Below are 27651 nucleotides of genomic sequence, written 5' to 3' on the forward strand. Positions count from 1 at the left end.
GATAAAATATCTCAAGTCGTTAAATTCGATTTGGTATATTTAGCTCTTCAATTGGAATTTGCATTTGTGAGTGTATAAATACGACAACAGTTTCCTCTTGTATCCAAATGATTGCCTTTCGACTTCAGCAATGCACTCTCCATTTAAAGAAAATTTTTTCCCAGTGTCTGGTAGTTGTTTGGCTGCTGTTCAGATTCAGTTTGTAGCGCTTTCAATGGGCTGCAGTGGACCGGCACTTGCCTCGGCTCCATTGTCCTTTTCCCGTTGGGCTGTTTTGGTGTTTTGGCGGCGAGTGGCAATTATGACGATTACCCGAATTTGCGTTCGCGCTTGAACGCGCGACTCCCGCTGAGGTGAGAGAATGAGACTCGAAGTACATCTTCAAAGTGCATGCAACGATTAATCAATTGTGCGAATCTAATGAAGCCAGAATGGCAGCGGAGGGGCAAGGGGCTGGCAAATGTTACACTGGAGATTAGACTAGGGATTGGCTGCCTTTTGTTGCCAAATTATATTTCAATCCAATTCTTTGTGGGGCTGCTGGCCCCATTTCCCCGAGTGGCTGTCAACCCTTTTCGGCCGTAAAAGAGGCCAGGCTCAAAAATTAATTTATCAAAATTACCCAAAACAAAACTGGCCCACAGAGGCAACAGATGCGCCATCGCAGTTCCACACACACAGAACAATCACATGTCAAATTTGAAACCCACTAAACAATGCCAGTTGCGGACCTTTGGGGTTGGATTTTTGGATTGCTTAGGTGGCTGGGTGGCTGAGTGGCTCTTGGGCTTCTGCGGGCAGCTCGTTGCGGTCGTAACCGCGTGAACTTGCCAGTGCATTTATCTTCATTTCTGGCATCTTAGTCAAGGGTCGCCGCAGCACAGTAGCACACGAGCAGAAAGCTAGAGGGAGAAACCCTAAGACGCCCGAGTAAGACATCACCGAAAATAGTCACAGAAAACCAGAAGCCGGAGCAGAAATAGAAACTGAAACAGCTCAGAGCACTCCGGATGAAGGAGGAGCGAAGCAAAGGTGAAAGGACATCCCAACGACATGACATATTAGAATCCTGTTACGCAGCAGCAACAGCAGCGTTGCCGGTTGACTGCCAAATTGCCAACATAAATGTCAGAGGGGAAAGTTGGTTGTAGGGTGGTGATATGGCTGCAAAGTATGCTACGGGATTTTTCATTTCTACTGCTTGGTTTTCCCTCCTATTTGTTTTATTTTCTATACCATGCAATCACTCAGCCGTTGAAATCACACATGTGTGCTGCTAGATGTCTACGTGTCTGAATGTGTGTGTGTGTGAGGGCGGGGGAGATGATTTGGAAATCCTGTATTGCTGATTTGCTGCTGCTGCTGTCGTCGCAGCTTTTGCCTTCAGGTGCGTGTCGCCTCCTCTGCTGGGGTTAAAATCCCCGAGGGCCATGCAATGGATTTGTCTCTCGCTCGGTGGAGATGAAATAGAATCTGCCCTACTCCTTACCCCTTTATGCCCCGAGTTTAAAGCATAGAGAACAGAACAACCTTTGCCAACAGGAAATTGATGAAAATTCAAAATTTACGGAAATACCCAACTAACGAGGGAATTAAAAAAGACTCTTCTCTTCTCCTGCAATTGCAAAGGACCCGCACTTGACAGGCAACGTCTCCTGATTCTGCTACTGCTTCTGCTCATATGATTTCTTAAGTTTCGCTGACAACAATTCGCTAAGCATCTTATCTCAAGCTTGCCACACTGCAGCAGGAACAGCAACAACAGTGGCAAAAGCTGCGACAGCAGCAACACAAATAGCAAATGACAGGCGGCGAAATATGACGCAAAACGCAGAAATAAAGGAACAGTCAACAGTGGCTGGGCCAGGACGCCAAACAATCAACTGAATGCTGCACAGGTGGGCCGCCAGACACACAGGACACAAAAGGGAGCAGGAGCGACAGTAGGGCAGGAGCAACAGAAGCCCAAGACAAGACATTCGCACAATGGACATGGCCAGGAGAAAGAAAACTGAATGAAATGAGAAATTGTATAAATATGTTGGCAGCAGCACACAGAACAGCACACAAGATTAAACCTCTTCCACTCGCACAAACACACTCTCCTGCATTTTAAGAGATTTTCCACTAGAGAAGGCGGCGGCGTTGACTTTTCCACTCGTCTGACTTGTCTCACGTTGTCTGCGGGCCAACAACAAGGCCTTTTACCAGGATTAGTAGTTAACAAGAGAAATCTGCCCACGCACACACAGATACGCGCTGGATAGAGATACACACGAGGTTGGGGCCTTGCCACAGCCACAGCCAAAAGGTAATCAGTGAAATGTAACTGTATTGTTTGGCCTACCAGGGTTGCCATTGTTGCTGCTGTGTCACCTAAGTCTTGTTTCTGGCCCTCGTGCTGCTGTTTCTGTTGCTGCTACTGCTACTGCCACTGCAGCCTCTTAACCTTTTTCCGTTGTTGTTCGTGTTGCTGTTGCGATCTCTTTTTAAGTAGTTTGCTTTTGGGCTCACCACCACGAAATCCTCCACCACCACCAGGTGGCGCACCACCACCACCCCCGCAAAGGTGACAACCTCGCTTTGGGTTTTCTCCTGGCCCGATTGTTGCTGCTCTTACTGCGGCTGCCCTTGCCTTTGCCTTTGCCTGTGCCCCTTTTACCAACCCAGCAACCCACCAACCCCCTCCACTTTCAGTTAAGTAATCAAAATATGCTTTTGACTCCGAGCTAAGCAGCTGGCATCCCTGTGCTGGTCTCCTGATTCGTTTGTCTCCTCGGTATGCGTGCGGTTTCATTTGTATTTATGTTCGCCTCCCTCCCCCGACTACCCCTTCTGAATGCTCGCTCTGAATTTCTCTGTGTGGGCTATCCACAAAACCCCAAAAACTATGCATTTTACTGCTTTTGTCAGACACGTGTGTGTGTGGGATAGTAAGAGTGTGTGCGCGGCCATGTGTATTTATTTGAAAGCTTTTTAAACTTTGTCAGTGACTTTGTGGCTTACGAAATTAAAATTAGAAATTGGTTTAGAGCACCCACAAATACAGGCACGCTCTCAAAGGACACTAGCGTGTGTGTGTGTGCATTTATGATGGGTCCAAATCTCTTGAGGAGCGGGTTTAAGTTGCCCAGAAAGTGTAATTAATCAGACGGTTCGCCGTGGCGACCCACATTTGCATATAAATCGTAGTTGCTTCATTTGTTTCCTCTGGCCGAAAACTTAATTGCCACATTAATAACACTTAAGACCGGAAGTTGTGCCAAACCCAGATATCGGTTTGGAGGGTCTTGGGAATATTCCTCAGAAAAGTTTATCTTTTCGATGATTGGATATTATAGGTAAAATAGATATGCCTTCTTGTTATTTATGGCCCTATTCTATTAAAAAGTTTGGGTATATTACGAGAATTACCAGGGGAGAACAATTTAATAGTTATCTATGACTTCTTGTTATTAATAGCCTGCTCGTACGCATATTACGCATATTAACAAAAGTTAAAGGTACAGTTTACAGTATTGCTTATGAATAATATTCAAATATCTCTACTCACATTGTGACTTTGGTCCGTCTTCAGCTCGCGATGGTTGGAGAACTGCACGTAGACCATGCGGCCGCGCATCTGGGGCGGATTAACTGTGTAGCAGGACACCATCGACGTGGCGGAGATCTCGTCGGCCATCTCGATGAACGCCTGGTTCTTGCCCTTGAGCACCAGCACGTTGGTCACGCGTCCGAACGGAATGCCCAGGGCAATCACATCCGACTCGCCGGACTCGTTTGGAATGTTGCGCAAGTGGATGACTTTGGAGGCCTTGGCTGCAATGGGAAAGGGAAAAAGGGGAAAATAAGCATACGTTGTTTAACCGATTGAAATATTAAACAGGTGACAATCCCTACAGGGCTCTCTCCCCATCTCTTTCACTGTTTCTCCTGCAGCATCCCCGTCTCGTTTGGGGGCCATCTCCGGTTCACTTAATGGCCAGCGCTGTCTGCACTTCCGTTTCCGCGCTTCACTTAATTTGTTTATTTTTCGGTTTTATTTGCTGCCTGCCTTTGTTGCCAAAGGAGAGTGGGAGGAAGGGTGCAAATAAAAATGTTGATAACATGGCCAAACGCCGCCACATTTGTATACACTTTGCACAGTTAAACCCGGTCCGGGGGGGCGGGGCAGGAGGGGGAGTGGCACCGCCATAAATTCATTCATTGCACACTTTCAACGGCTGTGAATAATCCAGCAGCAACACGGCGACAATGTCCGGCGCACAGACAACGTTTGAGGCTTTTAGGCACTCGTCGTCGTTTTTGCAGCTTCTCTGCTTTTGCTGTCTCCTCTGCTCGTTGGCTACTTGTTTGTTATTTTTGCATAAATAAAGCGCCCCACCCACTGCCCAAAAGTGGTGCAGCACAAATGGGATTTAGGCTGCCTTTGGCCCTGGAAGCGATTGCAGCCACATTTCGGGGATATCCCTGCAACAGCACTGAGCGAAAGCTGTCTTTTGAATGGCGCACAAATAAAACATTTCTAAATTTAAAACATAAGATTTATCTTTAAAGAAATATGAGGTAAAATAAAATGAATTATCCACTTTTTTCTATTTCTTACTTTCAAAAACACTTTTTCGCTGAGTGAAACTCTGCCTCGAGAGCGCTTTAAATTTGTATAAACAAAGGCAAACAAATTTGCCACTCTTTATGGGAAACTGCAGTGGCGGAAGAGGAATTGGGGAGTGCTAGAATCTGTCTGGCGCTTAGTCAACACCTGTTAATGTGTTGGTTTGTGCGCTTTTTATTTTCTGTGGCACCTGCAGGAGAACCGTTTGCCGTTCATATGCAAATGAAATGCAGTCGCCCCTGCCCTCTGCCGATTTTCACACACTCTGGTGTTTGCTAAACAAGCCAACACATGGTCAGAGATAGTCCACGGATGAACGTGGTCTGAAGTTCCGGACGCCGTCCAGCTGTCGTTTTAATTATGCCCGAATTTAATGTGAATTTAACTTGGGGGTAAACAACAAAAATAGCTTATATAAAGTAAATATAAATATTAAATTCAAAATGTTTAATCATGTATTTCAATTTCGAAGTAATTAGAAGGAACTTCGATTCCCCAGTGACAAGTTATTGAATTGAAACTACTGTCTACGCATTTGGGCTACGAATTTCCAAGATTGAGATAAATTGATAGTTGGCTCCCGAACTTTCCCCCATAACTCATAATGTAAAAGGGTCATTATCCGGCCAATTCCCCACATTCAATCACAGCCCAGACGCTGGGGGTCAATGTTCCGATTTATTTCACAATGAAAAACCACCAGGAGAACCACCACAGGACCTGAATCGGTCCTTCCTCTAACCCACTTTCGAGCGACCAACGGACCAACCTTTGTGCCTGCGAAAGGAAAAAGTCGAGCCACTTCGAGAGGCTCGAGTCCCGAGTCCCGGGATTCGAAGTGCACTCTGTGAACTCTCCCTGCCATCCGGTCAATGCTGAATACAACTAATCGGAAATTACACTTTTTGATTAGTTCGAAACGGAAATGAAGCCGAAACGAAATTATGCAGCCGGGTCAGGACCTGTGCGGTCGTTATAGTTGAGCATTCGCATTCAGCCGACCGAACCGAGCGGCAGCTCAAAAATTTATTAAAAATCAATGGGCAACTGCAGGGCGATGAGATCTGCTCCATCACTCTGTCGACCCCACAACTCTCCATAAATAACGGCCGAAATCGAAATCGAAAACGAAAAAGACTGGGAAAACTGTGAAAGCTGTGAATCGAAACTAAATAAAAAGTGGGAAGCGGACGCGCGGGCCGGAAATGTTCTGCACAAGACAAACAACAAATCAAGTGCCGTTGGCCAGTTGCCGGAAAAAACGTCGAGGGCGAAAATATGTAAAGGTATCTATCATGCATGATGACGTTGTTCCCGACGAACCGGGGGAAAAACTGGCGAAATTTGTGGATTTTTTGACGTTCGGCTGCCAACAACTCAATTCGGTTTTTCTCCTCTTGCTTTTCTTCTTTTGCTACATTTGTTTCAAATCGCAGCAAACACGCTGCCTGATGGTGTGAAAACGAGAAAACGAGAAATGCCAATGCCAATGCAACAATGGGCGAATCGACAAGCGTTGCAACTGCCGGAGCCCTCGGCTGCTTTTGCTGCTGCTGCTGCAGTGGCTCCAACAAAGGCGGACGGCATAATTGAAAAGGAAGATGGCGCCGAGCGCTGACGACAACCGGAAACATAGCCAGAAGCGCTGCAGCTACAACTTCTACAACTGAAGTTGCACAAAAAATTGCAATTTGAATCAGGCTGCTTCGGTTTGGGGTTCGTGGCCTGCGGGCCGATTTGTTCGCAGTTATGGCATTGCTGCTTTTTAATTAACAGCGAGTTAAATAACCCGGACCAGCAAATATTTGCACAGCAAACAATAATTGCATTTTGTGGCGGACTCAGAATTAATCATGGGCCGAGAGCCCACCGATACTCTGGGATAATTATGGTACAATGCTAAATCAACAGGACCCGAAATGCATTAACTGCATTGGCTGAAAAAAGTGCAGCGATAAAATTTGCATTCGATAATGATGACGCTGGGGCTGCCTGTTGACTGTCAATGCCCCATGGATGATATGAATAGCAATCATCCGCTCGGCTGCGCGTTAAAATGAGCTGCAAGGACGTGGGGCCAAAGCTCAGCAGTATTAATGACCCTCACGCACACACACGCGTGAAAGTGCCCTTCTGCCCAGTCTGCCGCTTTCAATTAAACACACACACGCACTCACCACTTCCACTTCCAATGAGTTGCACAAAAATATACATAAATAAACTATTTATAGCTAATTGAAAAGTTTACAAACTGTAATTGAGTTCGGACGACGATGGTTGGGCCGCAATGAATGGTCAGTCTGTCCAGCGTGGCGTATGTGTAATAATTCTCCCCTGCCCCACAGGCCATACAGCGCACCAAGTTAATTAATGACAATTTAAATTCATAAAGCAAACAGAAACCCCAAACGAAAAATGTAAATGAAAATGAATGGAAAAAGCGAGTCGAACAAAAGAAAAGGGCTTTTCCCTGGGGGCGGGGGTCGGTGGGCGTGGCCGTCGGGATAAAATAAGTGCTGATTGTTAATAACAATTAAATTTATGCTTACATGGCGGCATTTAATGATTTAATGTGAGCGTGACGCCAGTGTTTGTCTCCGAAGTTCCGAGTTCCGCCCCCAAACTTTGCCGAGGGTGTGTCAACAGTCGAATATATAATTTGTATAAATACTCGCTCGACTCACGCACACAGAGCTGTTCGTTCGAGCGTCTTTAATTATGCGACAGTAAATTAGATTTTTACAAGCTCACACATCATAAATTTTAAATTGTTGGGCAAACTTGTGTCCTTTACGTGTCTGTCGCTCTGCCTCCTCGGTCTCTTCCCCATATCCTTCTGTGTGCACAGCGACTTAATGATATTTGCTCAGCCAGCCGGGCCTTGTCTTTAATTTAAACATTTGCCCACGCATAATCAATCATGGCACAATTTTTTGGCAGCAAATGAAACCCAATGCCAGCGGCCTCGTTGCCTTTTGCATTTCAGCCGGCAGAATCCAGAATCCCCCGACACGAGACGGGGCCATAATTGAAAATAACGATTTTCTTTTGCAGCTCGGGCCTAACACCCGCAAGAAATGTAATTCATTAAAAATTTGTCAGGCAGGGGAGGGGAAGCTGGTTCTTCTGCCAAGCGACTGCGACTGCGAATGCAAGGAGTCAACGTACGCAGTCAGGTTTGAACAGCCCGACGACGTTTACAAATTTTAATTGCATTTCAATTACGAAAATAGTTTTTTTCGCCATCTGTCCCATCCTCGCTGAGCCGCCCACACATCCATTTCATCTCGGAGGTTGGAGATTGGGGCCTGGAACTGCATTGGCAGTTAGCTGGCTGCAGGATGCAGTCTAGAGAGCCGAGGACTTCATGTCTGTGTGCAGTCAAGTGGCATTCAGTCAAACAGCCGACAGCCAGGACCAGACTGCGACTGCACGTCGAAAAATATAGTTTACATATTATATACTCGAGGGACTGGAATCGAATTTTATTTTAGGACGCAGATGATAAAAACTAAACAAATACAAAATTTTTTTTTCTCTACCTGAAATATTTGACCTAAAATTAAACAGAGGTATTTTTCTTAGTGATCGATTTGATCTGGGTGCTGGTTAGAAGTCCGCAAAGTATATCAATTGTTTAAGTTATGAGCAAACACAGAGGAGCAAGGAAGCTTCGGTTTGTTGGCCCTGGCAAAACTTTTTCCACTTCATTTGTGCATTAAAACTGCGCACACAGCAGGGCAGGAAGCTGGGCTGGCAACGGGTCGTATGCTTAATTAAATGGCACACACAAATATTTCGCAGTTTCCCATAGTCACTCAACACACAGTGGCAGGAAAGTCAGAAGTCAGGACGAGGCAGAGTCCTGCCCGAAAGTCCGCCTCCACTAACCGCACTCACGTACAGTGGCTGCCATAAATAGCGGCACTGGCTCTGTGTGCGAGTCAAACCAGTTGACAATTGCTGTTTGCCTTTGGTCTGGCCGGATTTTTACACTCCTTTCAATGCTGTCTCAATATTGATACAGATGGCAGAGGAAACAGAAAACAGAAAAAATTATGACAATATTATTTTATTGACTGCGAAAATATTTACACGCAACGCGTAGACCAGGAAGCAGAATCAGGGACGTGCGAATGATACCCGAGCCAAGGCGGCACGCGCAGGATTCACAGGATCCACAGGACACGAAGGACTCGAGCACGGACACGGACACTTGCCGTTTGCCAAACTGTCGCCTTATTGGTTATGGCCATAAAAGCGTTTAAGTGTTTGACCAGACCACCGAAGGGATTGGCCATCGAACTGCTGCGCTGACAGCAGCGCACTTGAGCTTTAAATTGATGGCAGTGGCGGGCTGATTTAAGGCTTAAGGGATGACCGGTCATGCATAATGAAAACAGAGCACTGGATATACAAATTTTAGATATTTTTTCAGCATATTTTCCCTGCTGCCGCCGCTGGCTGTCTGGGCAGGGAATTAGCAATGCTAAGGCCGGGGAAAAAAAAACACCGTGCACACGCAGCGGCAACAGCTGCGGAACTCTTTTTTTCGGACTTGGCTGCTAGGAGAGCCATAGAGGTGGTGAGCTGACCATTAAGCCCCCAAAATCGGTCAATAAACAAACAAATGTTGGTGGACTATACAAACAGCGTGGAGGCGATGCATGTGTGAGAGCTGTAACAATAAACAACAAACTGAAACGGCGGGGAGTGAGACGAGTGTGGCGACAACAAAAGCAAAACACGGTCTGGCCACGCTTGATGTTTCAGCCGGACACGCGACATGGCCACGCCATGGTCTACACGCGGAAAAAAGTTTAAAAAATGTTGGTCAATCGATTCGTCATTTCTGCATATCAAGAACATGCTAAGGCCACGCCATGGTCTACACGCGGAAAAAAGTTTAAAAAATGTTGGTCAATCGATTCGTCATTTCTGCATATCAAGAACATGCTAAATGGGATGATTGTGGAACTTGTCTAAATAGTAATATTGTTTTCTTCCAATTTTGAATTACCAATTTAGGAATTAATTGTACTTTCCCATTTTAATTTTTCTCCCTGTGCTTCCAGGAACTAACTGTTACCGTTCAACTCCCTGGGGTCTCGTATACCTGGCATAAAATATTCCTAATAATAAAAAATCGAATAAATCAAGCGAAACTATTTATTAGCCGGCCAAAATTCGTACCAAAAGGGACCTAACTTCTAAGTCTGAGTTTCACCCACCACACGCACGCACCACTCAGCCACCCACCAACACACAGGCAATACGAGCCACTCAGTTCAAGTGGGTGGGCGGGGCGCCGCCTCCGCCGCCTCTCCACCCCCTACGCGCTGCACATGCCAAAGTGTTTTTATTACATTTACGTGAAAAATTTGTTGCATGTCCTGCTAAGCTCTTGTAACGGAAACGAGAGGCCGTGAGTGTGTGCGAGTGCGCCCATCGATGTATTGGTTTAGTGGCGCACGGATACGATTGAGCCGAGTGCGTGTGTTTATCTAAGGCTCGACCACAGGGGCACACAACACACAATGCTCATTGTTGCTTTTTGGATTTTTGCTATTTACTCGTCTGCTTTGTCTCTTTGTTGTGCTCTCTGTCACTCCTGCTGTCCTGCGGACCCTCCAACGTGTATTGGTGCTTGCAGTGCAATAAAAGTGTCCTTACACATTTATTTAGCAATTCCTTTTGTTATTATTTTCGGCATCATCGGCATCATGGCCCCTGCCTTTGTGTGCGCAGAGAGGGCTTTAAGTGGCGACCACAGGAATGAATTCATTGGGTTCCTGCCACCTTCCCAGCCCCCCCAAAATATCCTGCTTCCTTTAAGCGCGACTTTAATGGGGCAGGACAAAAAGCTGCCCAGTGTGTGTGTTTGCACAAGAACTTTGCGTGGAAAATTAAAATGGCCGCAGGTGGCAGGTGTCAAAAGAAGGGGAGTTGGGCGCTCCGCCACCAAAATGCCGTTGGGTCAAAGTAGTCGTCTGTGTCGCTCATCGAACAATGGCAAAAGGCAGAAAACGGAAAACAGAAGGGTGAAAGGTGAAAGGCGGCCCGCTAACTGCCTTTCTCTCTGTGCGTGTGTGCGGGTGTCCGCTTGTTGCTTTTTAATTAATAGAAAAGTCCTTTGTAAAGTAATAAATAAATATTATGCTTCCGCTTTTGCGTACATTTTTTCGCTCTCAGTCGATTGCCATTCACAGGCTTGCGATGCTTCCGATCCGCAACCCCCGTGTTTGTCCCTCGTCCACCCATCTGCTCCACAGTGACCTTTGACTGTCTGCCGGCTAATGCTCAAGCCTTCCCTTTGTGGCACACAAACACCCACTCACACTCATCATCGACGTGGCTGGCGGCGGTGAATGCTGTTAATTACGGCGAATTGCAAAGGCATTTTGAAAAATGCCACGAAAAGGATATCGACGCCCAGCACCTGCATATGGCGTTAATTAAATTCACCCCAAACAAAAGCAACACAATCGCCCCGGCGGAGCTGTCGATTACTTTTGAATTTCAGCGGAAATTGTTGCCTATTGATTTGTTTGCATTGGCAATCATTTTGTGGCTCACTGGATTTTTGTGGGCAGGTATTCGGCTTTCGGTTTTCGGTTTTCGGCTTTCAGATCCAGTTTCAGCTTTTGGCAGGGATCCTGCGAACCCGTCAAATATTTGCCTAATGTGTGGTTCATTCTGCTGGTTTCGCTTCAGTTTGGCTGTGTCGGGTTGGTGTGCGGTTTTTGATTAGCTTTATTACTTTGCGGCGGCATATGCAGGGTGGTTTTCATACCGCCAGGCAGAGTGTGTGTGTGTGGGCGGCTAATTAATGTGTCGACACAGTGCGTGGCTAGTCGGCGGACGCCGCTCATAATGCAAACGAACGCGAACCATTTTTCCCGCAATAATTTCCAGGCAGCACAAAAGGGCCAAGCCAAATGTTTTCGCTGTTGACTTGTTTTCCATGCTAATTAGTAGGTTAATTGGCTATAGGCATCAAAGCGCGCTTGCTTGGCCCTGCGCTTCAATTGGGGTACTCAAGTGGCCCGGCAACTTTGTGGCCAAGATGAAGGCTTAAGCCTAATGCTGCACCGGGAGAAAAAATAACCTAACGCTTAGGTAACATTTAAACAAATGAAAAAGCGTAACTAATGGGCAATTGAAGGATCGATGACGTGGCCAATTTTAACTTATATGTAGAACTTTGTTTCAAGGAGCATGTAGATTGTTAATTGTTAAATATTCAGAATCGCATGTTATGATCAACATTCGACCTTTGCTAACATCACTTGATCCTCGGATCTAAAAGTTACACGCCTTATACAATTGATTGTTAGTAATTAAGTAAAGCTACTTATGTTTGACAAGGTAAGGAACAGTCTTTTCTCTCCGTGTTGAGAACTGTCCCGGTGGGCGCGGTTAATTGGCAGACAAACCCAACTGGGCCCAAGACTATGGCTGCAAAATGCACTTAACTTGAGCGCCGCTCAGGGGACAGACGACGGAGGCATAAGGCAGGGCTTAAGCCAAGACAAAAGGCAACGCAAGGGCAAATGCAAAGGTAAAGGTAGATATAGAGCCGGACAGAGAGAGAGAGAGGGAGAGGATAGACAGAGATAGGTGGAAGAGTAGGGCAGAGAAGACTTACCAATTCCGCCGGCCAGCACGGTGCCCGGCTCCAGTTTGGCCTTCTTTGTGGCCAGGTCCTGATTGTTATTGTCGGAAGCGGGCGCCATGACTGCTGCTTGACTCAAAAGTTCGTCGCTTCCGCGCTGATTTACAGTTACACAGTTACAGAGGCACAGGCACAGGTGCGGATGTGGATGCGGGAGCAGATTCAGATTCAGTTTCAGATGCAGATGCAGATGCAGGAGCAGGTAGGCACAGGCACAGGCAGTTGGTTAATATATTTTACATTTTGTAGTTGATGCACAGGCGGCAGGGCAGGCACAGACAGAAGTTGAAGATGGTTTATTTTCAGTAGTAGTGGTGTGTAGTTGTAGTAGATGAAGTATATATATACGTATACGAGTACGGTACATAAAAAGAGAAAATAAAAGAGAGAGAGAACAATATAAATATTTGATGTTTACGCAAGTTAAATAAATTACAGCGATTCTTCAGCCCCACTTCGGCCCACTTTGCAGAGCATTTGCATAGCTCTCGGATTTTGTTTGGGTTCGGTATTCTGGTTCTCCCAGTTGGTTAAAGTCAACAAGAGAAGTGGTTAAGGGGAAATTATTGTGGCCAGCGGACTGCAGTTAATCATTATCCAGTGTTAGCTTAGCTATTTACTGACCAGAGCGACCAAAAGCAGTTCCCAGAGCCGCAGCTTCATCAAAATTAGATCCACTCGTTCCCAATTGGTTACCCCAAAACCGAAAAAAGCGGTTGTGCAAATAATTGCACAGCTCGGGGAAAATATTCATTTGAATTAGCCCGCTAAGCAGCTTGCGCATTGTGGCTCCTGTTCCTGCTTTCCGTTTGCTTTTTTCCTGCTTTATTGCAGCGCTAAACTCTAATTACAAAGCACATGAGTGTATTGTAATTACATGTGACACTTAATTACCGCACTCACACAAAGAGTCGAAGCCAAAACCAGAAGCGGAAGTTGAAGCACAAGTAGCAGCCATCGAAGCGAGCTTGCACTGGGGGAAACATTGTGGACTTGTCGAACATTCAAGTTGATCTTCACACCTTCTTATTATTATTTATTAATTTAAGACTTACAACTAACTTAAATGAAATCAAACAGAATAAATTTGTTGTTGCATACTCTTTGAATTTCTTTTATTTTTTTCCGATTGGGAGGGACTTATCCCCCATTCACTTTCTCCCTCATGTAATTATTCAGTTAGATATTTTAAATGTTTTTAGGCTCTTCAGCAATAAGGTCGATTTTCTTTGAGTGTGAAATCAGAATCGGTACCAGAGTCAGAGTCGGATTCCCAGAGAGCATCGAGAGTAACCGAGTTAAGCCAAACATTAAATGTAATGCGCCCCATAAAAATAAAGCTGCTACAGCTTCAGCTACTGCTGATGGTGACTGCGACTGTATTGTGCTAAGCAGAATGCGTGTGTTGGTGGCCGTGCCCCTGTGTGAGTGGGTGGCTGGGTGGTGGGCGTGGGGAGTGTGTTTGTTCAGTTTCTGCTGCTATGCATTAGCGGCAATGACAAAAAGTCAATAAACGGGAGCTGAACGATGGAAAGAGGGGAATTGCTGGGGGAGCACTCTGCACACCGCACAAATTGAAAAGGGTAATTTTGTGTGAAGTAGGCACCTTTATGCCCCCCATCTACATCTCCCACTCCCACTCCCATCCCATCATCAGCTATCAATGCTGACTACGCTTGAATTCGCCACTTGGCTTATCATGCTGCGCGCTTTCGCTTTGCTTTGCTTTTGGCTTATTTGCTTTTTGCCTGCTGGCTTCTGCTTTTGTTGGGCCTTATTTGTTATTTGCTATTTGTTGCTGGGGTTTTTATTTTTATGTGGCTGCACGTTTTATATACACATCCATAGCCGCACACATAAAGGAATTAGCTTAAATACAAAAACAACATGTGGTAATAGGAATAATAAGAAAAGCCAAAACGCACACACACACGTGTGTGGCAGGAAGGGAAAAAGAGAAAAGAGAGAGTGTGTGGTGTGCAATAGACAAAGACAGCGGCGAAAACCGCAAAAGCACTTCACTTGATAATATCACACACAAAAAACGACAGCGAAAAAAGAAAGCGGAAGCTCGCCTGTGTGCGTGTCAGAGCCTTTGTGTGAGTATGAGTGTGACTGTGTGGGCTGAGTAATGATATCAGCAGAAGCCGCTCACTCTTGTTCTTGTTGTTGTTGTGCATTGTGTTCAACATATGTTTCGTAGCATGCTTTTCACTGCCCAAAAAAGCAGAAGCATACTTTTTTGGGTCTTCTTTTTCAGTGGACTTTATTAGGGTAATGCATATTGGTTTCCTTTCCGAGGGTGGTTCTCTGGACTTTTGTAGTGGGTAATTAAATTTTAAATGCCTTTCGCTCTCCACCACCCCGAAAGGACCCCGAAAAGGGTTGCCAACTAACTGCGCTTACTTAGTACGAGTCTCTAATGCATTCGTTATGCCACATTAACGCTCCCCAAGTGCCGGCTGCCTGGCATGCTATAGGGATTTGCCGGCTCTCAACGGGATATCCTTCGCCGTGTGTGATTGTATGAGTGCACAAGTGTGTGTTTGTTTGCCAGTGTGCATTACACGGTTCAGAAAGCCGGGCTAATGCCCTCCGCTGCCGCTTGGGTTCGGACTGTGCGACGATTTCCTTTTTGCCAAGCTGACCGGAAATGTTATTTTAATATGCTTTCTAAAAAGTATGCTAAATATTTGATTAGTAACTGTATGTATGTGCACCCTTTTCCCCGCCATGTGTGTGTGTGTGTGGCACATATGGCCAGGACGATAAGCTGCTGTCCACTTTCCTGAAGGGACCAGAGGAGCGGGAGCAGAAAGCAGGAACCCAAGTGGACCGTTTCATTGTTGTCTCGCCTCTGTGCCATTTTAATGAATTTTCCCAGCGCCACCGCCTCCTCCTCCGCCTCCATCTCCGCCCTTCGGATCTAGCATCCCCCTTCCCCTCCACTCTGTTCATAAGCAACGCCCCATTGCCGGAGGGCGTGGGCAGTTTTCTGGGCACTCACTGATTTCTATGATGACATGTGCCTTTTCAGCCCCTCCTTGTCTCCCTTTCAGCCTGTTTCCTTTGCTTCCGCCTTTGTTGCCGGGTAACTGGGTCAGCGCGCAATTGTTGCCTCTGAGGGTTGCTGCCCCTGCCTCCTCGTCGTTCGTGTTGTCGTTGTTCTTGTCCGAGGCAGCAGTGGAAAGATAATCACGCATATGCCTAACGGTTAAGTTTTTGAAGTGCGCCACGCTGACGGACACGGAGAAGCAGAAGGACATGGAGAAGGGAGCTCGAGACGGAAGCAAAGGGTGTCAGCGTCATCAGAAGCTGGCAAAAACCCTACATTCCCCTGTCCTTTATTGTTGCTGTAATGAGCAATTCATGAACTGAAAGAAATGAGGGGTAGCTTTGAGGAATTGGGAGATAATATCAACAATAAACTAAATTAATGAAAAGCGGAAACCAAAATATAATTAATTTCTAGGTTTTATAAAAATAACAGTTTTAATTTATATGATCTCGGCAAGGAAGTTAAATTACGCTTATGTAAAATTGCATATTTCAAAACTCCGTTTTCAAGTGAAACCTTTTGGTAATAGAGAAACCTTCAATCAGGAATTTAATCCCCGATTAAGGAGTACTTTTTCCCCCAAGTGTAGTGGTCTCTGCCATTGTCTCTTCCATATACGTCCATCCCTTGGACCCGTCCTTGCGTTGCTCTTCGGGGGTTGTTGTTGTTTAATTTCCCACAAGAGGCTCATATGCGATTTTCTACTCGAAGACGCTTTAAAAGGGAGCAAAGCTGAAAAGCTGAGCACACACAGATCATGTGTAATTGAGAGCGAGGCAAATGATATGCACACCATGTGATTATCCAGTCAAAAAGGGACTTTGGGTGTTATTACCGCTGCCAGGGCGGAAAAATGGGACCGGCTTAGAGGCTCAGAGTTGCCTGGACACGAGAAAAATAAAAGTGCCCAAATTAGAGGGCAGTCCTTCTTACATAATGAGCAGGTCTCTACGTCCATGACTTGTGATTTGCCCGCACTATCATAATTTTATTTGCCGCAAAATGGCCTCCAAGTGGGTGATTCAGCAGCCGTCTGCTCAACTTTAATTCCGCCACGAACCCAGTTGATAATAACTCTGCACTCAGTTGTGTGGGTGGTGAAAAGAAGGGGTAGTAAGAAAGGGGGGCCGTATCAACGCCCTCATTTATTGCACGGCCTCGGCCTGTGTTGTGTTCTCTGCTCTCTTTGTCATGAATTTATGACGACGGCATATGAATATTAAAATCGAATATGTTGCTGTCGATTAAAGGCTTTTCGTTTTGTCTGACTGTCTGTGGCGCACAGTTGCGGGTAAAATATTAGCAGTGGCATTGAAACTTAAGGAATTGTTTCATAGGCGCCAGTTGTGAGTTAAAGGCTTTAAATAATATTTAAACGGATAAATAGATAAATTTATAATATACATTTTGAAGGCTAAAAAATACTTTGGCTAGTCAGTGCTACCTTTTTGACCCCAACCGTAGGAGTGTGTGCTTCGCTCACGACACAGATACGACTCAATATTTCCGCTGGTGCACCGGATCGGTTCATTGATGTCGACTATCGACTCCCCTTTTGCCCCACCCACTGACATCATTGATGACGAGGATGATGATGCTGCTGACGGCGATGATGATGGCGTATGAAGAGATATAGGGGCGTGGGAGCCGCGGCGAATGCCAACCTAGGTGCAAAAAATTGCATATGTAGGTAAAAATAACAACAGCGGAAAACTGCAGCCATAACAAAGCGGCAATCTCCGGTTCACCTCCCGCACAACCCCCTTTTGAAATAACAATTATTGCTGCCGCTCATGCAGCAGCAGCAGTTGCAGCGCCATCTGGCGGAGTGGGGGAATTTTCCGATTCGAGGATGCCTTAAAGCCTTAAAGGCGTCTTTAAAGTGCCAGCCAGTGGCATCCAATAAATTCTAATTAGATGGCCAAATGAGACAAGCACTCAACCACCCATCCACTCCAACTCGAGCGCTATTTGTTAGCTAGTTGTCAGTTGATAAACGCAACTTGTAACTGCGGCCACATAGACACAGATATGGGACTCAAACCCTATTCAATCCACCAGCCGCCGACTAAACCACCTAACCCACCTGCCGGCTGGCGGCGGAGCAGGCAATAAATTATATGAAAATGCCGCCAAAGTGTAACAGCTGCGGTTCTTGCCGAACTCCGGCCGCAGAAGCCGGAGGAGGGGCATCGAAACCACAGCAACAAGAAAGAGTCACCGGCTCAGCTCAAGTTTAATATGAAATACTCGTATCTAAGAGCAGGCTCCATCTCCATCTCAATCTCCTCCCGGTCCAAGCCATTTTATTTCATATTTTTTCCCTCTAGTTGGAAAACGGGGGAACACGATGGAAATTTATGTAGAAGCATATATATAGAAGAAGAGCTGCCAGCTGAATACCACTAAATATTTACGCTTTGGCTTTTATTGCTTCCGAGAGTCGGGAACTCTTTTTATTTCAATTTGTTTGCATAAATATTTGAAGCGAGGCTAAATTAGAATGTCGAAAGGCGAGAAAAAATGACTCTAGCTACAGCACGTGTCTGTGTGAGTGGGGAAAATAAACTTGCGCAAGTTTGGCCAAAACGATTTGTAGCAATTTCGCTATTAGTATACTCCACTCCGCTCCACTCTACCTACACTCCACACTCCACTCTATTCCAGTTGGCACAAAGCGAAATCGAAAGGAAAGCAAAGGAGGCGCAAAACTTTTCCTGCTTATGCATTTATCACCTTTTTCCCCACACTTTTCCGTGTGCGAGAGTGCAAAAAACTTTGCCTGGCCTAGTGCCAAGCAATTGGTTTGGGTTTGGGTTTGGGGGAAAAGCCGGGAGAAGCCAGGTGAAATGTGGGAAACTCCTGGCGGGCACATTTCGAGCGCCCGCCCGCATAAATTATTCAAAACATGTGTTCCCCGAGTATCTGAGTGTCTGTATCTCCGACTGTCTGCCACTGACTGCTCTGCGCAGGGCGTCTCACGACTCACGATTCACCGTTCTGGCAGCAAATGCAGTAGAAAAACTCCCAAGCCAGTGCCCTCAAAGGTAGGCAAGCGTTCTGCTGCGGAGTCCTGGCTCCCCTGCTTGCTTCTTTATCTCAGGGCATTTACTTGTGTATGACAATTTCATTGATATTCCCCTGCCCCACGAGCTCCTCCCCCACTTTCCACACTTTACGCACGGCCGAAAGTTTTGGCAATTTTTTATTTGCTCCTCGCGCCACGCGACTTCTGCTGTCTATTAAGATATTCACTCGCCTGTAATGCGACATCGTATATAAATGCACTGGGAGACGAGTTTGAGGTCGGGGAATATCCAAAAATAGTACACATAGCCCAGGTATTTATGTTTGCTTTTAGCTGAATATTTTCTGGAGTAACCAATTGGGGATTCTATAGGAATACAACTCATGCCGATAATTTATTAGAAGAATAAATGAAACAAAGTTTCTTTATAAGACACTCTTAAATCAAATCTTTTTCGCAGTGCACAAAGAGTTGGGCATGCGTGTGCTGAAAGTGTGTGTATATATGCAAATGACAAGCATTTGCCGTTTGGCATTTCTAATGAGCCCAGTCAGAGATTCTGGTCCTGACCTTAGCAACGATTACCGGGCGGCATAAATCTTGCCGGGATATTGATTCTCCGCCCCTTTGGGGAGTACGACTACTACGGCTTACTACGGCATATGGCATTCTGGCGGCGTGTTGAGGGAATCTTTTAAAATAAATTATACCTTTTTAAAGCGGCCACGAAGCACGTATGGAGAGCTTGACCCGAGAGCCAGGAGGGCTGCTCCCGGGTTCATACAAAATTCAATAGCAATGAAATTTATGGCGGCTGGACACTGGCAATAGCGAAAATATGCTGCGCTCGCGTTTCGCCGGAGGGTTTGTGGGTGTTAATATGGGCCGGGAAAATCCACACCCACACACCCACACATCCGTGCATCCCGATCCCAATCCTACCCCATCCACGTGCTGTGCCTTATTTATTTTTATGGCCTTCTCTATTTGCTTGTCGTTTTGTGCGGCAGCAGTCCAATAAAAAATGCATTAAAAGCGTCTGGGTCTGGGAGGAAACGACAACCGACGGTGAACAAACATTTCGGCTTGTCCTCCGTCTGCCCGACTTTAAAGAGCTTCCGCCCCGAGACAGCGAGAGCAACACGCTCCTCAAATTTGCATGGCAGGTGGCAGCATTGTTGCTGGGGTTGCAAGTCAATGAACAAATTCGCCATGCCAATTCTCAAATGTCTAATATTCAGAGGTAGCTATTTGCCCACGGCTATATGTACAAATAATTTGTTTGCTGCTGGCTGTTATCCTTGCCAGTCCTTTCCTTTGTTTGGCTCTATTTTCCCGCTGTCTATTCGGCTTCCCTGTTCCCAAAGAGCCACTCCCACCTTCTCCGCTTTCTCCGCCTTCTCCCGGAGCCATTTGCCGCTCGCTTTGCTTTCACTTGCCAGCCCCATCACGGGAAAAAACATTTTTAATGCCCCGCCATTTTTTATAGCGCCACACTTGAATGCGCTTAAATATTTTATGTAATTTTTCGCAATTTATTTAGCGCATTATTCGCCGCCAGCCTCTGGGCCCCGACATTTATATCAATTCATGGTCGAAAATTTCGTTGACAAACTTCAGCCCCCGAGGATTTTGCCACAGCCCCGGAAATCTGTCGCGTCAATTTCAATTTTTATTTCGGCCGATTCTAATTTTCGTGGGACGCAAGGCTCAATTAATATTAGCGGCGTGTAATTAGATTTGGCTTGTTAAATTTGTGCGGCCAGGGCTTAAAGATACGAAATTCATTGGGCATTCCACGGTGGAGTTGTGGAATTGGAAGTGGAAGGGCACCGACATAACGAAGTTAGTTGTGTCTCTGAATCCCGGCACTCGGCACAATCGGGAATTAATCAAATTGCTGAACAATTTGAATAACTTTAATGGACTCGCGGCACATACCGAGAGCCGAGTGGCACGAACACACAAGGATTCCCTTTTCCACGGCCATAAATCCACTGCACGCTACTCCACCTCCACTTCCATCCTCGCTGCTCCTGCTCCACTTGGTGGCGTTCGCGTCATGTTTGGTAAGTAATTGATTTATATATAAAAACATGTTGCATGCCACAACGATTGCAGCTTGTTGCCGTCGTCGCTGCTGCGTCGTTGTTGTTTTTTGGTTTGTCGGCGTGTTTGCTTCTAAATTTATACACCCCCCTGCCGTTCAGTTCAACCCTTCACCCCTAACCCCGCCCCCTTTGCATTCGAAACGCAAACTCGCATGTTTACATATCGATTACTGCGCGCCTGCTGCAACATCGGGCTTTATGCATACATGTGTGTGAGCGTGGGCGTTAGGCAATAAAAACCAGGGGGCGTGGCCGATGGGTGGAGGAAAAAACATGTTGCATTTTATGCCATGTTTCCCAACAAGAACATATTTTTTAAAGCCAGCAGCCAGCACTCTGGCTATTGATTTTAAGCCTTTTCGTGCCACCGGCCACTTTTGGCAGCACTTTAAAAACGAATTTGCGACTAATTAAAAGGAAAAGGACAGCGGACAGCGGAATACCTAAACGATTTGTCTACGACAGCAAATAAAAGGCTTTAACAACTGGGGCATTCGGACCCAGTACCCACCATTCACCATTCGGCTATTCGACCCAACTTGCAACAAGCTCGTGACGCCGGCTCGTTACATTTTCGCTTTTACGACGCGCCCACAAAAGAGGGCGGGGCCATAAACCTAGGCATAGAAATGGTAAATGAATGGCAATGGACACTGCGCAGTGCAGACCAGAGGAAAGGCATAAAAAATTATCTACATTTAATGGCGAGCCTTAAAAATTAGCGAGAAATGCTCAAATTAAACATAAAACTGAGCACGGCCGAAAGCGTGAGGGTCAGAGGTCGAGGGGGTGAAATAGCCAAGGAAGGTCTTGGTTTTGTGGACATGCGTCTGGCGGAAACATCAAAATGACATCCATTAACACACCTATTAATCACAAAAAATAGAAAGCCGAGCCAAACCGAGCGTAAACGACAGGCCAACAGGGAAGCCTTCCTTCTCAGCCATTTATACACTGAGCAAATCGAACTACTCAATTGCTTTTCTTGTATATAAAAGTCTAACAATGAGAAGGGCATTCTCATAAGGTTTTTTCCCCGTGCAGTTTCTAGTCCAAGTCCCAGACCGTGGCCAGCCATAAATGACGAGACAGTGCTCTAAAAAGTAGGCAATGTCACAACATTATGGCCAGGTGACAAAAAAGGAAAGCAGAAAAAACGAACCCCTAATAGAAAATAGCCAAAGCAACAGCAACGACCAACTAAATAGCACAAAATGTAGAATAAAAATGTCAAAAAATGTGACAGTCGACGCGTCGACAAAGCCAAACTTCCTTGGTGCTTTGGCTACAGGTTTGGGTTTGGGTCACAAGCTGGCCGACATCGTCGTCGTCGTCATAAAAACCCGCAAAGTGGGTGGTGATGGCCAATTAAGTTAACGACGGACGGCGGAGCGGCGCGCCAACTTTGCGGTCGAGCCACCACTGGCTAATGTGCGCAGTTCACCAGGAATCAGGAATCCACCCTGGACTTGGGACTTGCGACTCGGTTCTGGGTTCTCGGTTCTCGGCCTAACCTATTGTAATCTAAAACGTTCATTGGGCAGGTTGGCAAATGGAGCGGCCCTAGGATCCGGCTTCCTTCCTTCCTTCCTCCGTATTTTCCTGCAGCCTTGTCGCCTTCACCCATCCGTCCGGTTGTGGTGCTACTTTGATGGGGATGGCGAGGGTGATGGCGATGGCGTGGTGGTGGCGCCATCGACTCCACGGGTCGTGTGCGCTTGACTGGCAGATCAAGAGACAGGTGACTGAACCAATTAACAAAGAGCCAGCCACCAAAAACTTCGCCAGCAGCGGCAGAAAAGGAGGAAAAACCAAACCGAAAAACAAAGGAAGAACACGACAAAGAGTGGATGGAAAAAATGTGAACATAGCTGCAGGTGACGGGCGACTAGAAATTAGCCCACATTTTTCGAGAAGCGCCTTGAAGTGGAGAGCAGCCGGCAGCTGTGGCCGCCCGAAAACATAGCCTCCTCGCTTCTCCTCCCGGTGGCACATGGCGTATACGTAATATATACAATGTAAATAGACGCCAGCGCCAAATGTCTCGCAAGTTGCAAATTAATTTCTCCCAGGAATGGTCCAAAGCTGCTCAGGGAAATATGGGGAGGCAAAACACTTTGTAGTGGGCTGCTAGCTGCTGGCTGCTGGCTGCTCATAATCACCATCATCAGGACTCAGGACGATGGGGCTCAGCCACTCTTCGTCATCATTGCGGTTGTCACAGCATATTCCATTAGCAATTATGAATATGGAATAGCAGAGACCGTGACTAGTCCTGCTCTCCCAGTAATCTGGATCCCCTCCCTGCTACCCTCTACGCCAGCAACTCCGACTACTTAAGCCGAGGCAACGATGCCGTTAAGTGCTGTATTCCTGAGGCGGCCAACATTTGGGCCACGTTTGATATGCGGCGTTTTTTTACACAGAGAAAAAGAGTATAGAAAATCAGCAACATTTTAAGGAATTTCTAGGGAAAATATGTACTAGCTTGGGTTAGGTTAACAAAATCATTACCAAAGTAAAATAATATTTAAAAATTATATAACTTTTTTCCTCAGCTATTTTAGAGGTATTTTTAGTTCCCCAGTGCAGAGGTGAGTCGCCGTTTCGTGCCAAATACAAATACAGCGACAATCGGCAGTGTGTTTGTGAGCTGTAAAAGCAACAAAGCTGCACTTGTCCTAAGAGCTTTTTGAGAGCGCGAAACATGTGCGGCACAGCTTAAAAGCGGAATTTCATGGCGGCCATAACGGCCCGCAAATAGGAGAGAAAAAAACAGCTGCCTGGGAGCCTTCAAGTGATCCTTTGAGTTGCGTGCCAGTGATCACAAACTGTCCAAAAGTTGTTAAACAAGCCGGCAGGAGCACACCGAAACAAGAAGGCCAGGACATGGAGACAACAACCGGAAAATGGGTTTTCAAGCAAATTATCTGCCTGCCAGGCCATGCCAAAGCCCAAAGACCAAAAGCATCCCTCCCCCTCACCACCCAACTGCAACAACAACAGCTCTAAACAGTTTCAATTTCAGTTTTGGCAGCCTGTATGTGAGTGAGAGAGGGGGGTGATGTACCACACAAACCGGTGCTGCACATATGACAAATATGCATAGACATTGTCTATTGCCACACGCTTGCGGGCTGTCTTTGTCCGCTCTCTCTGCCCAATGTCCTGGATGCCAGAATGCCTGTCTGCACTGGCAGAAAAACAGGGGAAAGTTTCCAGTTCGTTTGCTCGGCCTTCAGCAAATAGCCCCTGCAAACTCACATTCGAGAATCGATTGAAGTACTTTTTCCAATTCTGAGGTACTAAATACGAATGTTTAACTGAAGCCTTTGGGCACAAACTGGCTTAAAATGTTTACTGATTTGCACTCCACATTTTCTCGCCGTGCACGTACTGGATGGATGGCTGAGTGAATGTGATGGAATGGTTGGACGCTTCTTTGGCCGCCGCCGCACCAAAAACCGACCGGCACCGCTGGCGACTGTGGATAGTGCCAAATTATGGTGCTTGTGGTTTTCAGTTGCGAAACGCGAAATTTGCTTTATGACGGCAGACTGGCAGATCGGATCGGACGGAGGTTGGAGGCTGGTTGGCCATGTCTCCATGTCGTGTAATCCCAGTCAGCCGGCAAGAGTGTGTGCGTGTTATTTGATACGGTAATCATGTGACAAATATGCTGCTGCCTCCGCTTCTGTTTCTGCTGCTGCTGATGCGGTTGCCTTTGCCGCTTTGATTATGCGCATTAATGAGCCGCAGAAAGAGCGGCACGAGAGCAAACGGAGAGCCATTTGCATTTGCTCTTCATTAGCCGGCTGAAGCGCTTTGATTGTGTTTGTCCTGTGTGTGTCTGGCTGATGGAAAGCGGCTTTTCCGGAAAATGCATTTAACAAGGAATCCGCTTTAAAGGTGCATTGCCAGCCCATAAGTCCCATAATTAGTGTTATTCGTGTGTGTGTCTGCAATCGCTGATCGCTTTTTCTTGCGGCCTGTGAAATGTATTCTATAAAGGCAACTAGTACGACACTCGAAAAAAATTAGGAAAGCTTGGGTTTTATAAAAAAATTATTTCATTTTATTTATCACATTTTAAATGGAAAGTTTTCTAGAAACGATAATTTTTTTGAAAAGCAAAACTCAAGCTTTAAGCTTAAGAAATTTTTTCAAAGTGAGCGGAGAATATGCCATCCAAAACTCAGGACTGCCCAGAGACCGCTGCATTGTTGCAGGCGCTCCCACACCCCCTACCGAATTACCCCGATTTTCGCCCTTTCGGTGATGAGCGAGGACAGGACCCATAATGGACAGCGGGCCCAGCAAAAACGGAAATGACCAGGGAAAATAAAAAACAGGCAAACTGCCTGGCAGACAGAAGGCCAGACAGACAGACAGACACACACGGGGCCATAAAAACACACACTGGCTCACGGCTCACACCCCACGGAAAATGCGAACGCAATTCGCTGTAATGACCGCAGCACACGCACACACATGCATAAAGGGACAGCGAAAAAAGGGAGGAGGTCCACCATTTGTAACTGCATTTATATTGAAGCGACCGCATCTGTTGCGGTTATGTTGTATGCAAAAATGCATTTTCGCGCACAGATAAACATACAAAACTGGCGATGATGGGCGAGTGAACCGCCGCCTGTTTTCAGCTTTTCTGCTTTTCTGGCCCACCGGCTACTTTTCCGTCGAGGGAGGAGCAACATCGCGGCGCTGTCCTTTTGCACCCTTTCCGCTTCGAGCTCGTGCTGTGCTTCCGGTGTATTAATGTTTTTAAGCACAGCTTTTTTCAGCGCCTCTCCTTTTGGCAATTAAATTATTGAAAGGCGGCAAATGAACCCGTGCGGGACTGATCCATTTAATTTGCTAGAAAAAATCGTGCATATGTGTGTAATATTCATAATTGCCATTAAAATAATGCAACATTGATGATGATGGCCGATGACATGGCTAATGAAAGGCGGTCATGAATAATTCTGCTCGCAGCTCGCATCGCACGATGAATTTCGTGAAATTTAAATTGATATTAAATCGAGTGGGGCCGCACTGATAAATGGAAGCGTGCGACTTTCACCCGGAGACAAAGGCTGCTCCTGGCGGAGGATTACGGATGGAGTGAACCGGAAGTGTTGGCCCGTGACACTAACGAGGACAAGGGGTGGTGGCAGAGGGGCTGTGGGGCGGAGAGATGACGGATGACACGAGAGAGATGTCGGCACATAAAAGAGTCGGACCAGACGGCCAACAAATATCGGTACACGCGGGGGGATGAGGTGACAAAAAGAATGACGCCATGATTCATGGACGATGGGTCCACGCGAACGTTTGACAGTCATCGCTTGTCCATATACCTTTCCCCCTTTACCTTTTATCGGAAAAGCTCACAAATATTTGTTAGAAATCAACAAATCAACGGGCCAGAAGGAGAAAACTTTTGGCCATGTGCAAAGTGAAGTGGAAATTTTTGCATAAATCAAAGTTAAAAGTGTTAACATAAAAAAATGAAGAGTAAAAGGGGCGAAAATTGAATTTTACAATTTATCCAGCTTCTCCACTCCAGCACTTTTTCCCACATTTTTCCGTTTGCTATCCCTTACTTTCCCTATCTCCGTGCTCTCTATTTACTTGTTGGCTTTGCCCCTTTTGTTTGCCATTGCACAGAAGAGGCCTTTGGGCGAATTTTTGGCTGTTTGTTGGTTTTCAAATTTGCGGTAAATCGGAAACGCGCCGTAAGTTAAATGAACTCGCCCCGCACCCGCCGCATTCAGAAGGAACCGCAGACCGACGACCGGACGTGAAGCCAGACCCATACACAATAGAAAAATCCTTTCTCAAATTTATAAAATGTCGTTTTAAAATTTTATCCTATTAATGGGTTTTGTGATTTTACAAAATGAGGGTATTTGTTGAAGTAAAGAAAAAATCCTTAATGTTCTCTTCTTATTTTTCTGAGTGTATTCAAAGGTCGGCGGCGTCGCATTGTAGCAACTCGTTTCCTAGTTGTCTTTCCGTTTCTTTCCATTTATTTACATGCTGCCTGTTATTGTTCTTTATTTTTATTTTTATTTTTATTTATCCTTTTCGCAATTTGTTTTCATAGGATTGCTGCCGGCTGGGGTTGTTAATCAGCGACCTGCGACCAAGGAGCTTTGATTTTTTTCGTTTTTCGGGACCTAGACAAATTTGCTTAATTGCGTATAATTTGTGGCGGAAAAGGTCGACCCCAAGACCGCATAGGAAACAGTCAAAGAAATGAATATAATGCAAGGATTGCAGGGGAGTAGAAAAACCAGCCAGGTGAAGCCCAAATAAAATCGCTTTTGGCCGCACACGCATTCTGCGCCATGTATTATAAGCGAAGGATTAGAACGAGCAGCCCTACAAAACGAGAAGCCGGGGCTTCCCTGATGGAAATTATGAATGGAAAAACTGGGTGGAAAAATAAATCTGCTTGGAATTGAATTCGAGCGACAACAAGGAGGGCGCTCCTAACATGTGTGTATGGGTCCACTGAAATTGCAGATAAATTTATTGAAAATGATTGTGAAAACGAGTGCCACCCCGCCCCTCGGCATACAGAGCAAACATTGTTAGACCCCACATCCTGACGATTCCTACTTTTCTAGGGTGGGTGCTCCATATCGTCCGCCTGCAAGCGTCTCTCAGATGCATGAGTTCTGCGCAAGATGAGGAAAAATATTGATGATTTGGCAAATGTGTATTGAAAAGGTAAAAGCTATTGAATTGCCAGTGCAGCAGAGCAACTACACTTTGCATGTTAGTCCATGAATAAGCGGATGGGGGTCTCAGTTTGAGGCGAACATGGAAAACGTATTAGTAACCGGAGCAATTGTTGCTCAGAAAAGTAGAGAGAAGCATATTTTGCTCGTTCATCGCCAGATATTTTGCCAAGGATTTTGGACGCACAGCAAGCGAGTTTTAAATTTCAGCAATTTGGGATTAAAATTCGCCACATTAAGCGAAAACAAAACGTCAGCAGTGGAGAGTAAGTAGCAAACAGTGGCAAAAACAAAACGCAGCAGCAGCAGCGGCGAAATTAATCTAAAAACTTTTTAATGCGCTTTTAAATGATGAAGCTGAAGGGGGTCGTCGGTCCTCGGCATCCGCCTGCCATGTTTTCGCAACGTTTCCAGC

The 27651-nt window shown here is 46.0% G+C and overlaps 1 protein-coding gene across 12 annotated transcripts in view; it reads right to left on the reverse strand.

Moving 5' to 3' along the window:
• The window catches only part of heph (polypyrimidine tract-binding protein 1 heph), a 149455-nt gene that overhangs the window by 20908 nt on the left and 100896 nt on the right, over nucleotides 1-27651 (reverse strand). For 10 of the 12 annotated variants that reach the window (XR_001770268.3, XM_070216664.1, XM_070216666.1 and 7 more), the window contains 2 exons: nucleotides 12264-12387; nucleotides 3554-3819 (listed from right to left, as the gene is read on the reverse strand). The exons of 1 other annotated variant lie outside the window; for it this stretch is intronic. Coding sequence is in view for 10 of the 11 variants with exons in the window: in XM_070216664.1 (XP_070072765.1) it covers nucleotides 3554-3819; nucleotides 12264-12387 (390 nt within the window). In the remaining variant the exon portion in view is untranslated. Of the gene's footprint in view, nucleotides 1-3553; nucleotides 3820-12263; nucleotides 12388-27651 lie in introns of those variants that run through there. One more of the 12 variants, XM_070216670.1, reaches the window with a different exon arrangement.

This window comes from Drosophila takahashii, chromosome 3R (assembly GCF_030179915.1).
Source record: "Drosophila takahashii strain IR98-3 E-12201 chromosome 3R, DtakHiC1v2, whole genome shotgun sequence".
NCBI classification, from domain to species: Eukaryota; Metazoa; Arthropoda; class Insecta; order Diptera; family Drosophilidae; genus Drosophila; species Drosophila takahashii.